The 14864-nt window shown below is 42.2% G+C and overlaps 1 protein-coding gene and 1 long non-coding RNA gene across 2 annotated transcripts in view; one reads left to right on the top strand and one right to left on the bottom strand.

The window, feature by feature from the left end:
- The window catches only part of LOC118947746 (ras-associating and dilute domain-containing protein-like), a 57568-nt gene that overhangs the window by 7368 nt on the left and 35336 nt on the right, over positions 1-14864 (bottom strand). The window contains exon 3 of the mRNA XM_036972879.1: positions 7263-7315. Within this exon, the coding sequence (XP_036828774.1) occupies positions 7263-7315 (53 nt within the window). The remainder of the gene's footprint in view (positions 1-7262; positions 7316-14864) is intronic.
- Positions 65-1008, top strand: LOC118947747. The gene is made up of 3 exons (XR_005041924.1): positions 65-254; positions 398-739; positions 807-1008. It is a non-coding gene; the product is annotated as an uncharacterized LOC118947747 (long non-coding RNA).

A 14864-nucleotide genomic window follows, 5' to 3' on the forward strand; every position in this document is an offset into this window, starting at 1 on the left:
TAAATGAGTGTATAAGGCCGGGATTCAATGGGATGGTGGATTTAGACATACGCAGCATTTAAAGGTAATTCCCCATTGTGTCGTCATACGCAGCATTTAAAGGTAATTTCCCATTGTGCTGTCATACGCAGCATTTAAAGGTAATTTCCCATTGTGTCGTCATACGCAGCATTTAAAGGTAATGTCCCATTGTGTCGTCATACGCAGCATTTAAAGGTAATTTCCCATTGTGCTGTCATACGCAGCATTTAAAGGTAATTCCCCATTGTGCTGTCATACGCAGCATTTAAAGGTAATTCCCCATTGTGTCGACATACGCAGCATTTAAAGGTAATTTCCCATTGTGTCGTCATACGCAGCATTTAAAGGTAATTCCCCATTGTGTCGTCATTTAAAGGTAATTTCCCATTGTGTCGTCATACGCAGCATTTAAAGGTAATTCCCCATTGTGTCGTCATACGCAGCATTTAAAGGTAATTCCCCATTGTGCTGTCATACGCAGCATTTAAAGGTAATGTCCCATTGTGTCGTCATACGCAGCATTTAAAGGTAATTCCCCATTGTGTCGTCATACGCAGCATTTAAAGGTAATTTCCCATTGTGTCGTCATACGCAGCATTTAAAGGTAATTTCCCATTGTGTCGTCATACGCAGCATTTAAAGGTAATGTCCCATTGTGTCGTCATACGCAGCATTTAAAGGTAATTTCCCATTGTGTCGTCATACGCAGCATTTAAAGGTAATTTCCCATTGTGTCGTCATTTAAAGGTAATTTCCCATTGTGTCGTCACACGCAGCATTTAAAGGTAATTTCCCATTGTGTCGTCATACGCAGCATTTAAAGGTAATTTCCCATTGTGTCGTCATACGCAGCATTTAAAGGTAATTCCCCATTGTGTCGTCATACGCAGCATATAAAGGTAATTTCCCATTGTGTCGTCATACGCAGCATTTAAAGGTAATTCCCCATTGTGTCGTCATACGCAGCATTTAAAGGTAATTTCCCATTGTGTCGTCATACGCAGCATTTAAAGGTAATTCCCCATTGTGCTGTCATACACAGCATTGAATATGGTCTATATACATATACATATACCTCCATGTGTATCTCTTTACGAAACCTTCTGCACGGTCTCTAATGTTAAGACATGTTGTGAGTGATCTCTAATGTTAAGACACGTTGTGAGTGATCTCTAATGTTAAGACATGTTGTGAGTGATCTCTAATGTTAAGACACGTTGTGAGTGATCTCTAATGTTAAGACACGTTGTGAGTGATTTCTAATGTTAAGACACGTTGTGAGTGATTTCTAATGTTAAGACATGTTGTGAGTGATCTCTAATGTTAAGACATGTTGTGAGTGATTTCTAATGTTAAGACATGTTGTGAGTGGTCTCTAATGTTAAGACATGTTGTGAGTGGTCTCTAATGTTAAGACATGTTGTGAGTGGTCTCTAATGTTAAGACATGTTGTGAGTGGTCTCTAATGTTAAGACATGTTGTGAGTGATTTCTAATGTTAAGACATGTTGTGAGTGATTTCTAATGTTAAGACATGTTGTGAGTGATTTCTAATGTTAAGACATGTTGTGAGTGATTTCTAATGTTAAGAAACGTTGTGAGTGATCTCTAATGTTAAGAAACGTTGTGAGTGATCTCTAATGTTAAGACATGTTGTGAGTGATCTCTAATGTTAAGAAACGTTGTGAGTGATTTCTAATGTTAAGAAACGTTGTGAGTGGTCTCTAATGTTAAGAAACGTTGTGAGTGGTCTCTAATGTTAAGACATGTTGTGAGTGATCTCTAATGTTAAGACACGTTGTGAGTGATCTCTAATGTTAAGACACGTTGTGAGTGATCTCTAATGTTAAGACACGTTGTGAGTGATCTCTAATGTTAAGACACGTTGTGAGTGATTTCTAATGTTAAGACACGTTGTGAGTGATTTCTAATGTTAAGACACGTTGTGAGTGATCTCTAATGTTAAGACATGTTGTGAGTGGTCTCTAATGTTAAGACATGTTGTGAGTGGTCTCTAATGTTAAGACATGTTGTGAGTGATTTCTAATGTTAAGACATGTTGTGAGTGATTTCTAATGTTAAGACATGTTGTGAGTGATTTCTAATGTTAAGAAACGTTGTGAGTGATCTCTAATGTTAAGAAACGTTGTGAGTGATCTCTAATGTTAAGACATGTTGTGAGTGATCTCTAATGTTAAGAAACGTTGTGAGTGATTTCTAATGTTAAGAAACGTTGTGAGTGGTCTCTAATGTTAAGAAACGTTGTGAGTGGTCTCTAATGTTAAGACATGTTGTGAGTGATCTCTAATGTTAAGAAACGTTGTGAGTGATCTCTAATGTTAAGACATGTTGTGAGTGATTTCTAATGTTAAGAAACGTTGTGAGTGATTTCTAATGTTAAGAAACGTTGTGAGTGATCTCTAATGTTATTACCTGGTACTTCCTGTATATAGCCATGTTATTACCTGGTACTCCCTGTATATAGCCATGTTATTGCCTAGTATCTGTATATAGCCATGTTATTACCTGGTACTTCCTGTATATAGCCATGTTATTACCTGGTACTCCCTGTATATAGCCATGTTATTACCTGGTACTCCCTGTATATAGCCATGTTATTACCTGGTACTCCCTGTATATAGCCATGTTATTACCTGGTACTCCCTGTATATAGCCATGTTATTGCCTAGTATCTGTATATAGCCATGTTATTACCTGGTACTTCCTGTATATAGCCATGTTATTACCTGGTACTTCCTGTATATAGCCATGTTATTACCTGGTACTTCCTGTATATAGCCATGTTATTACCTGGTACTTCCTGTATATAGCCATGTTATTACCTGGTACTTCCTGTATATAGCAGTTATTACCTGGTACTTCCTGTATATAGCCATGTTATTACCTGGTACTTCCTGTATATAGCCATGTTATTACCTGGTACTTCCTGTATATAGCCATGTTATTACCTGGTACTTCCTGTATATAGCCATGTTATTACCTCCCTGTATATAGCCATGTTATTACCTGGTACTCCCTGTATATAGCCATGTTATTACCTGGTACTTCCTGTATATAGCCATGTTATTACCGGGTACTTCCTGTATATAGCCATGTTATTACCTGGTACTCCCTGTATATAGCCATGTTATTACCTGGTACTTCCTGTATATAGCCATGTTATTACCTGGTACTTCCTGTATATAGCCATGTTATTACCTGGTACTTCCTGTATATAGCCATGTTATTACCGGGTACTTCCTGTATATAGCCATGTTATTACCTGGTACTTCCTGTATATAGCCATGTTATTACCTGGTACTTCCTGTATATAGCCATGTTATTACTGGGTACTTCCTGTATATAGCCATGTTATTACCTGGTACTTCCTGTATATAGCCATGTTATTACCTGGTACTTCCTGTATATAGCCATGTTATTACCTGGTACTTCCTGTATATAGCCATGTTATTACCTGGTACTTCCTGTATATAGCCATGTTATTACCTGGTACTTCCTGTATATAGCCATGTTATTACCTGGTACTTCCTGTATATAGCCATGTTATTACCTGGTACTTCCTGTATATAGCCATGTTATTACCTGGTACTTTTATTTATTTATTTATTTTACCTTTATTTAACCAGGTAGACTAGTTGAGAACAAGTTCTCATTTACAACTGCGACCTGGCCAAGATAAAGCAAAGCAGTTCGACAGATACAACAACACAGAGTTACACATGGAGTAAAACAAACATACAGTCAATAATAAAGTATAAACAAGTCTATATACAATGTGAGCAAATAAGGTGAGATAAGGGAGGTAAAGGCAAAAAAGGCCTTGGTGGCAAGGTAAATACAATATAGCATGTAAAACACTGGAATGGTAGTTTTGCAATGGAAGAATGTGCAAAGTAGAAATAAAAATAATGGGGTGCAAAGGAGCAAAATAAATAAATAAATTAAATACAGTTGGGAAAGAGGTAGTTGATAGGGCTAAATTATAGGTGGGCTATGTACAGGTGCAGTAATCTGTGAGCTGCTCTGACAGTTGGTGCTTAAAGCTAGTGAGGGAGATAAGTGTTTCCAGTTTCAGAGATTTTTGTAGTTCGTTCCAGTCATTGGCAGCAGAGAACTGGAAAGAGAGGCGGCCAAAGAAAGAATTGGTTTTGGGGGTGACTAGAGAGATATACCTGCTGGAGCGTGTGCTACAGGTGGGAGATGCTATGGTGACCAGTGAGCTGAGATAAGGGGGGACTTTACCTAGCAGGGTCTTGTAGATGACATGGAGCCAGTGGGTTTGGCGACGAGTATGAAGCGAGGGCCAGCCAACGAGAGCGTACAGGTCGCAATGGTGGGTAGTATATGGGGCTTTGGTGACAAAACGGATTGCACTGTGATAGACTGCATCCAATTTGTTGAGTAGGGTATTGGAGGCTATTTTGTAAATTACATCGCCAAAGTCGAGGATTGGTAGGATGGTCAGTTTTACAAGGGTATGTTTGGCAGCATGAGTGAAGGATGCTTTGTTGCGAAATAGGAAGCCAATTCTAGATTTAACTTTGGATTGGAGATGTTTGATATGGGTCTGGAAGGAGAGTTTACAGTCTAACCAGACACCTAAGTATTTGTAGTTGTCCACGTATTCTAAGTCAGAACCGTCCAGAGTAGTGATGTTGGACAGGCGGGTAGGTGCAGGTAGCGATCGGTTGAAGAGCATGCATTTAGTTTTACTTGTATTTAAGAGCAATTGGAGCAATTGGAGGCCACGGAAGGAGAGTTGTATGGCATTGAGGCTTGCCTGGAGGGTTGTTAACACAGTGTCCAAAGAAGAATACTTCCTGTATATAGCCATGTTATTACCTGGTACTTCCTGTATATAACAGTTATTGTTGTTCGTTATTCACTGTGTATCTATTCCTTGTTTACATGTGTTAGTCTACACCTGTTGTTTACATGTGTTAGTCTACACCTGTTGTTTATAAAGCCTGTGTTAGTCTACACCTGTTGTTTACATGTGTTAGTCTACACCTGTTGTTTATAAAGCATGTGTTAGTCTACACCTGTTGTTTACATGTGTTAGTCTACACCTGTTGTTTATAAAGCATGTGTTAGTCTACACCTGTTGTTTATAAAGCATGTGTTAGTCTACACCTGTTGTTTACATGTGTTAGTCTACACCTGCTGTTGATAAAGCCTGTGTTAGTCTACACCTGTTGTTTACATGTGTTAGTCTACACCTGTTGTTTATAAAGCATGTGTTAGTCTACACCTGTTGTTTACATGTGTTAGTTTACACCTGTTGTTTACATGTGTTAGTCTACACCTGTTGTTTACATGTGTTAGTCTACACCTGTTGTTTACAAAGCCTGTGTTAGTCTACACCTGTTGTTTATAAAGCATGTGTTAGTCTACACCTGTTGTTTACATGTGTTAGTCTACACCTGTTGTTTACATGTTAGTCTGCACCTGTTGTTTACAAAGCATGTGTTAGTCTACACCTGTTGTTTACATGTTAGTCTACACCTGTTGTTTACATGTGTTAGTCTACACCTGTTGTTTACATGTGTTAGTCTACACCTGTTGTTTACATGTGTTAGTCTACACCTGTTGTTTACATGTGTTAGTCTACACCTGTTGTTTACGTGTTAGTCTACACCTGTTGTTTATGCAGCATGTGTTAGTCTACACCTGTTGTTTACATGTGTTAGTCTACACCTGTTGTTTACATGTGTTAGTCTACACCTGTTGTTTACATGTGTTAGTCTACACCTGTTGTTTATAAAGCATGTGTTAGTCTACACCTGTTGTTTACATGTGTTAGTCTACACCTGTTGTTTATAAAGCATGTGTTAGTCTACACCTGTTGTTTACATGTGTTAATCTACACCTGTTGTTTATAAAGCATGTGTTAGCATACACCTGTTGTTTATAAAGCCTGTGTTAGTCTACACCTGTTGTTTACATGTGTTAATCTACACCTGTTGTTTACATGTGTTAGTCTACACCTGTTGTTTATAAATCCTGTGTTAGTCTACACCTGTTGTTTACATGTGTTAGTCTACACCTGTTGTTTATAAAGCATGTGTTAGTCTACACCTGTTGTTTACATGTGTTAGTCTACACCTGTTGTTTACATGTGTTAGTCTACACCTGTTGTTTACATGTGTTAGTCTACACCTGTTGTTTACATGTGTTAGTCTACACCTGTTGTTTACATGTGTTAGTCTACACCTGTTGTTTACATGTGTTAGTTTACACCTGTTGTTTACATGTGTTAGTCTACACCTGTTGTTTACATGTGTTAGTCTACACCTGTTGTTAATAAAGCCTGTGTTAGTCTACACCTGTTGTTTACATGTGTTAGTCTACACCTGTTGTTTATAAAGCATGTGTTAGTCTACACCTGTTGTTTACATGTGTTAGTCTACACCTGTTGTTTACATGTGTTAGTCTACACCTGTTGTTTACATGTGTTAGTCTACACCTGTTGTTTACATGTGTTAGTCTACACCTGTTGTTTACATGTGTTAGTCTACACCTGTTGTTTACAAAGCATGTGTTAGTCTACACCTGTTGTTTATAAAGCATGTGTTAGTCTACACCTGTTGTTTACATGTGTTAGTCTACACCTGTTGTTTACATGTGTTAGTCTACACCTGTTGTTTATAAAGCATGTGTTAGTCTACACCTGTTGTTTACATGTGTTAGTCTACACCTGTTGTTTACATGTGTTAGTCTACACCTGTTGTTTACATGTGTTAGTCTACACCTGTTCTTTACATGTGTTAGTCTACACCTGTTGTTGACATGTGTTAGTCTACACCTGTTGTTTACATGTGTTAGTCTACACCTGTTGTTTGCATGTGTTAGTCTACACCTGCTGTTTACGTGTTAGTCTACACCTGTTGTTTATAAAGCCTGTGTTAGTCTACACCTGTTGTTTACATGTGTTAGTCTACACCTGTTGTTTACATGTGTTAGTCTACACCTGTTGTTTATAAAGCATGTGTTAGTCTACACCTGTTGTTTATAAAGCCTGTGTTAGTCTACACCTGTTGTTTACATGTGTTAGTCTACACCTGTTGTTTACATGTGTTAGTCTACACCTGTTGTTTATAAAGCATGTGTTAGTCTACACCTGTTGTTTACATGTGTTAGTCTACACCTGTTGTTTACATGTGTTAGTCTACACCTGTTGTTTACATGTGGAAAAATCCCATTTGAGTTGCTTTTACTCACCAGTCCGTCTATGAGTCCCATGCCCAGTCCGTAGGGTCCCTTGTTCAGCTCCACTACAAACACCAGACAACACTCATCATCAGGTAGCAGGGCCTCGGGAGGCACGGGGAAGGGGAACTCACATAAACTACCTGTAGAGAGGACACACACTACAGCTAGACACACACACACTACAGCTAGACCCACACTACAGCTATATACACACACACTAGAGCTAGACACACACACACTACAGCTATATACACACACTACAGCTATATACACACACACTAGAGCTAGACATACACACTACAGCTATCCACACATAACACAGAACAACTGACAGACAGCTACAAGGCAGTCCCACACACACAGAACAACTAACACACAGTGAACGACTAAACAACAGACAGCTCAGACTACGGGGCGGCAGGTAGCCTGGCGGTTAAGAGCGTTGGCCCGGTAACCGAAAGGTCGCTGGTTCTAAATCCCTGAGCCGACCAGGTGCAAAATCTTGAGCAAGGCACTTAACCCTGATTGCTCCTGTAAAATTCCTCTGGATTAGTGTCTGCTAAATTACAACACTGTGAAAAAGACATGCAGTACTGAACACTGGCCACCAGGGGGAGACATGCAGTACTGACCACTGGTCACCAGGGGGAGACATGCAGTACTGAACACTGTCACCAGGGGGAGACATGCAGTACTGAACACTGTCACCAGGGGGAGACATGTAGTACTGAACACTGGTCACCAGGGGGAGACATGTAGTACTGAACACTGGTCACCAGGGGGAGACATGTAGTACTGAACACTGGTCACCAGGGGGAGACATGTAGTACTGAACACTGGCCACCAGGGGGAGACATGCAGTACTGAACACTGGTCACCAGGGGGAGACATGCAGTACTGAACACTGGTCACCAGGGGGAGACATGCAGTACTGAACACTGTCACCAGGGGGAGACATGCAGTACTGAACACTGTCACCAGGGGGAGACATGTAGTACTGAACACTGGTCACCAGGGGGAGACATGTAGTACTGAACACTGGTCACCAGGGGGAGACATGTAGTACTGAACACTGGTCACCAGGGGGAGACATGCAGTACTGAACACTGGTCACCAGGGGGAGACATGTAGTACTGAACACTGGCCACCAGGGGGAGACATGCAGTACTGAACACTGGTCACCAGGGGGAGACATGCAGTACTGACCACTGGTCACCAGGGGGAGACATGCAGTACTGAACACTGGTCACCAGGGGGAGACATGCAGTGCTGAACACTGGTCACCAGGGGGAGACATGCAGTGCTGAAACACTGGTCACCAGGGGGAGACATGTAGTACTGAAACACTGGTCACCAGGGGGAGACATGTAGTACTGAACACTGGTCACCAGGGGGAGACATGCAGTACTGAACACTGGTCACCACCAGGGGGAGACATGCAGTGCTGAACACTGGTCACCACCAGGGGGAGACATGTAGTACTGAACACTGGTCACCAGGGGGAGACATGCAGTACTGAACACTGGTCACCAGGGGGAGACATGCAGAGTTTATCAGGGAACAACAGCAGTACTGAACACTGGCCACCAGGGGGAGACATGCAGTACTGAACACTGGTCACCAGGGGGAGACATGCAGTACTGAACACTGGTCACCAGGGGGAGACATGCAGAGTTTATCAGGGAACATCAGCAGTACTGACCACTGGCCACCAGGGGGAGACATGCAGTACTGAACACTGGTCACCAGGGGGAGACATGCAGTACTGAACACTGGTCACCAGGCGGCGACATGCAGAGTTTTATCAGGGAACAACAGCAGTACTGACCACTGGCCACCAGGGGGAGACATGCAGTACTGAACACTGGTCACCAGGGGGAGACATGCAGTACTGAACACTGGTCACCAGGGGGAGACATGCAGTACTGAACACTGGTCACCAGGGGGAGACATGCAGTACTGAACACTGGTCATCAGGGGGAGACATGCAGTGCTGAACACTGGTCACCAGGGGGAGACATGCAGTACTGAACACTGGCCACCAGGGGGCGACATGCAGTACTGAACACTGGTCACCAGGGGGAGACATGCAGTACTGAACACTGGTCACCAGGGGGAGACATGCAGTACTGAACACTGGCCACCAGGGGGAGACATGCAGTACTGAACACTGGCCACCAGGGGGAGACATGCAGTACTGAACACTGGCCACCAGGGGGCGACATGCAGTACTGAACACTGGTCACCAGGGGGAGACATGCAGTACTGAACACTGGCCACCAGGGGGAGACATGCAGTACTGAACACTGGCCACCAGGGGGCGACATGCAGTACTGAACACTGGCCACCAGGGGGAGACATGCAGTACTGACCACTGGCCACCAGGGGGAGACATGTAGAGTTCATCAGGGAACAACAGCAGTCCTCTCAGTTACATTGCCAGTCAGATCTCATGTTACGGTGTATTTCATATAGATTACGTCAAAAGGTATTATATTTCCTGATATGTTGCCTGTACAGGAGGTTATATCCTCAAGTCCATTGCTCATGTTATTGTTTTATTTATAAATGTATATGTTACATTCTGTAAAAAACTATATCGCTGTAAATATGTCAGTCAGGTCCATAATTATTGGCACCCTTGATAAAGATTAGTATAATAGAAACAGGGGAAATATTATCGGCACCCCTGATTAGTATAATAGAAAGATAGGGGAAATATTATCGGCACCCCTGATTAGTATAATAGAAAGATAGTGGAAATATTATGGGCACCCCTGATTAGTATAATAGAAAGATAGGGGAAATATTATCGGCACCCCTGATTAGTATAATAGAAACATAGGGGAAATATTATCGGCACCCCTGATTAGTATAATAGAAAGATAGGGGAAATATTATCGGCACCCCTGATTAGTATAATAGAAAGATAGGGGAAATATTATCGGCACCCCTGATTAGTATAATAGAAAGATAGGGGAAATATTATGGGCACCCCTGATCAGTATAATAGAAAGATAGGGGAAATATTATCGGCACCCCTGATTAGTATAATAGAAAGATAGGGGAAATATTATCGGCACCCCTGATGAGGATTAGCATAATACAAACACTATATTGCTCCAAATAATGGGACCATTAGATTGTTTTATAATTACAGAAAGAGATTTTGTTTAACAACTAATAAAATAAAAAAATCCATACAAATTATTGACACCCCTGTTTTCAATACTCTGACACCCTCTGCTTGCCAGGATAATGACACAGCCTTTTTCTAAAGTGTTTTATGAGTTCTAGAACACACTGGGAGGGATCTTAGACCATTCCTCCATACAGAATCCTACCAGATGTTTTATGAGTTCTAGAACACACTGGGAGGGATCTTAGACCATTCCTCCATACAGAATCCTACCAGATGTTTTATGAGTTCTAGAACACACTGGGAGGGATCTTAGACCATTCCTCCATACAGAATCCTACCAGATGTTTTATGAGTTCTAGAACACACTGGGAGGGATCTTAGACCATTCCTCCATACAGAATCCTACCAGATGTTTTATGAGTTCTAGAACACACTGGGAGGGATCTTAGACCATTCCTCCATACAGAATCCTACCAGATGTTTTATGAGTTCTAGAACACACTGGGAGGGATCTCAGACCGTTCCTCCATACAGAATCCTACCAGATGTTTTACGAGTTCTAGAACACACTGGGAGGGATCTTAGACCATACAGAATCCTACCAGATGTTTTATGAGTTCTAGAACACACTGGGAGGGATCTTAGACCATACAGAATCCTACCAGATGTTTTATGAGTTCTAGAACACACTGGGAGGGATCTCAGACCATTCCTCCATACAGAATCCTACCAGATGTTTTATGAGTTCTAGAACACACTGGGAGGGATCTTAGACCATACAGAATCCTACCAGATGTTTTACGAGTTCTAGAACACACTGGGAGGGATCTTAGACCATTCCTCCATACAGAATCCTACCAGATGTTTGGTGAATTCTAGAACACACTGGGAGGGATCTTAGACCATACAGAATCCTACCAGATGTTTGATGAATTCTAGAACACACTGGGAGGGATCTTAGACCGTTCCTCCATACAGACTCCACCCAGATCCTTGATATCTGTCGGTCTGCACTTATCGACTATCCTCTTCAATTCAAACCACAGGTTCTCAATGGGGTTCAAGTCAGAAGACTTTGTGGTCCTTCGTAGCTAAGTTGGTAATTCATGGTGCTTGTAACGCCCGGGGTAGTGGGTTCGATACCCAGGACCACCCATAAGTAAAATGTATGCACGCATAACTATGTCGCTTTGGATAAATGGCATATTAATACAGGACAAAAAAATTTAAATGCAAAATGTTCCCATGTTTCATGAGCTGAAATAAAAGATCCCATTAATGTTCCATACGCACAAAAAAAAAGCTTATTTCTCTCAAATTTTGTAAACACATTTGTTGACATCCTTGTCAGTGATCATTTCTCATTTGCCAAGATAGTCCATCCACCTGACAGGTGTGGCATATCAAGAAGCTGATTAAACAACATGGTCATTACACAGGTGCACCTTGTGCTGGGGATAATAAAAAGGCCACTCTAAAATGTGCAGTTTTGTCACACAATTCTACAGATGTCTCAAGTTTTGAGGGAGCGTGCAATTGGCATGCTGACTGCAGGAATGTCCACCAGATCTGTTGTTCATTTCTCTACCATAAGCTGCCTCCAGCGTAGTTGTAGAGAATTTGGCACTAAGTCCAACCGGCTTCACAACCGCAGACCACGTGTAACCAGGCCAGCCCAGGACATCCACATCCGGCGTCTATACCTGCAGTATCGTCTTAAACCAGCCACCCAGACAGCTGATGAAACTGAGGAGTAGTTTTGTCTGTAATAAAGTCCTTTTGTGGGTAAAAACTCTTTCTGTTTCGCTAGGCCTGGCTCATCAGTGGGTGGGCCTATGCCCACCCAAGGCTGCACCCCTGGCCATGTCATGAGAAATACATAGATTAGTGCCATAATGAATTTATTTAAATTGACTGCTTTCCTTCTATGAACTGTGACTCAGTAAAATCGTTGAAATTGTTGCATGTTATATTTTTGTGCAGATATTTAAAAAAAAAAAAAAATATACACTGAGATTACAAAACATTAAGGACACCTGCTATTCCCATGCCATAGACTGACCAGGTGAAAGCTATGAGGGGGAGTGTTGCTAATGTTCGGTCTACTCCGTTTATACATTAAACAAAAGTATTTAGTTACTTTATCAAGGGTGCCAATAATGGGACGGCAGGTAGCCTAGTGGTTAGAGTGTAGAGGCGGCAGGGTAGTCTAGTGGTTAGAGAGTAGGGGCGGCAGGGTAGCCTAGTGGTTAGAGAGTAGGGGTGGCAGGGTAGCCTGGGTTAGAGTGTAGAGGCGGCAGGGTAGCCTAGTGGTTAGAGTGTAGGGGCGGCAGGTTAGCCTAGTGGTTAGAGAGTAGGGGTGGCAGGGTAGCCTGGGTTAGAGTGTAGAGGCGGCAGGGTAGCCTAGTGGTTAGAGTGTAGAGGCGGCAGGGTAGCCTAGTGGTTAGAGTGTAGAGGCGGCAGGGTAGCCTAGTGGTTAGAGTGTAGGGGTGGCAGGGTAGCCTAGTGGTTAGAGTGTAGAGGCGGCAGGGTAGCCTAGTAGTTAGAGTGTAGGGGTGGCAGGGTAGCCTAGTGGTTAGAGTGTAGAGGCGGCAGGGTAGCCTAGTGGTTAGAGTGTAGGGGCGGCAGGGTAGCCTAGTGGTTAGAGTGTAGAGGCGGCAGGGTAGCCTAGTGGTTAGAGTGTAGGGGTGGCAGGGTAGCCTAGTGGTTAGAGTGTAGAGGCGGCAGGGTAGCCTAGTGGTTAGAGTGTAGAGGCGGCAGGGTAGCCTAGTGGTTAGAGTGTAGGGGCGGCAGGGTAGCCTAGTGGTTAGAGTGTAGGGACGGCAGGGTAGCCTAGTGGTTAGAGAGTAGGGGCGGCAGGGTAGCCTAGTGGTTAGAGCGTAGGGGTGGCAGGGTAGCCTAGTGGTTAGAGTGTAGGGACGGCAGGGTAGCCTAGTGGTTAGAGTGTAGGGACGACAGGGTAGCCTAGTGGTTAGAGTGTAGAGGCGGCAGGGTAGCCTAGTGGTTAGAGCGTAGGGGCGGCAGGGTAGCCTAGTGGTTAGAGCGTTGGACTAGTAACCGAAAGGTTGCAAGTTCAAACCCCCGAGCTGACAAGGTACAAATCTGTCGTTCTGCCCCTGAACAGGCAGTTAACCCACTGTTCCTAGGCCGTCATTAAAAATAAGAATTTGTTCTTAACTGACTTGGTTAAATAAAGGTAAAAAAAAAAAAATCTATGTCTTTACCAGTCTTGGATGATTCCATATTATACTTCTCTATTGCCTTGTGTATATTATCCATATATAAACATATATGTGTCAGTAGAGGAGTCTTTACCCTCTAGTCCGTTGTGTATATTACCCATATATAAACAGGAGTCTTTACCCTCTAGTCCGTTGTGTATATTACCCATATATAAACAGGAGTCTTTACCCTCTAGTCCGTTGTGTATATTACCCATATATAAACAGGAGTCTTTACCCTCTAGTCCGTTGTGTATATTACCCATATATAAACAGGAGTCTTTACCCTCTAGTCCGTTGTGTATATTACCCATATATAAACAGGAGTCTTTACCCTCTAGTCCGTTGTGTATATTACCCATATATAAACATATATGTGTCAGTAGAGGAGTCTTTACCCTCTAGTCCGTTGTGTATATTACCCATATATAAACAGGAGTCTTTACCCTCTAGTCCGTTGTGTATATTACCCATATATAAACAGGAGTCTTTACCCTCTAGTCCGTTGTGTATATTACCCATATATAAACAGGAGTCTTTACCCTCTAGTCCGTTGTGTATATTACCCATATATAAACAGGAGTCTTTACCCTCTAGTCCGTTGTGTATATTACCCATATATAAACAGGAGTCTTTACCCTCTAGTCCGTTGTGTATATTACCCATATATAAACAGGAGTCTTTACCCTCTAGTCCGTTGTGTATATGACCCATATATAAACAGGAGTCTTTACCCTCTAGTCCGTTGTGTATATTACCCATATATAAACAGGAGTCTTTACCCTCTAGTCCGTTGTGTATATGACCCATATATAAACAGGAGTCTTTACCCTCTAGTCCGTTGTGTATATTACCCATATATAAACAGGAGTCTTTACCCTCTAGTCCGTTGTGTATATTACCCATATATAAACAGAAGTCTTTACCCTCTAGTCCGTTGTGTATATTAACCATATATAAACAGGAGTCTTTACCTTCTAGTCCGTTGTGTATATTACCCATATATAAACAGGAGTCTTTACCCTCTAGTCCGTTGTGTATATGACCCAGATATAAACAGGAGTCTTTACCCTCTAGTCCGTTGTGTATATTACCCATATATAAACAGGAGTCTTTACCCTCTAGTCCGTTGTGTATATTACCCATATATAAACAGGAGTCTTTACCCTCTAGTCCGTTGTGTATATTACCCATATATAAACAGGAGTCTTTACCCTCTAGTCCGTTGTGTATATTAGTCATATATAA

Source organism: Oncorhynchus mykiss, unplaced genomic scaffold (assembly GCF_013265735.2).
Source record: "Oncorhynchus mykiss isolate Arlee unplaced genomic scaffold, USDA_OmykA_1.1 un_scaffold_196, whole genome shotgun sequence".
Lineage (NCBI taxonomy): Eukaryota > Metazoa > Chordata > Actinopteri > Salmoniformes > Salmonidae > Oncorhynchus > Oncorhynchus mykiss.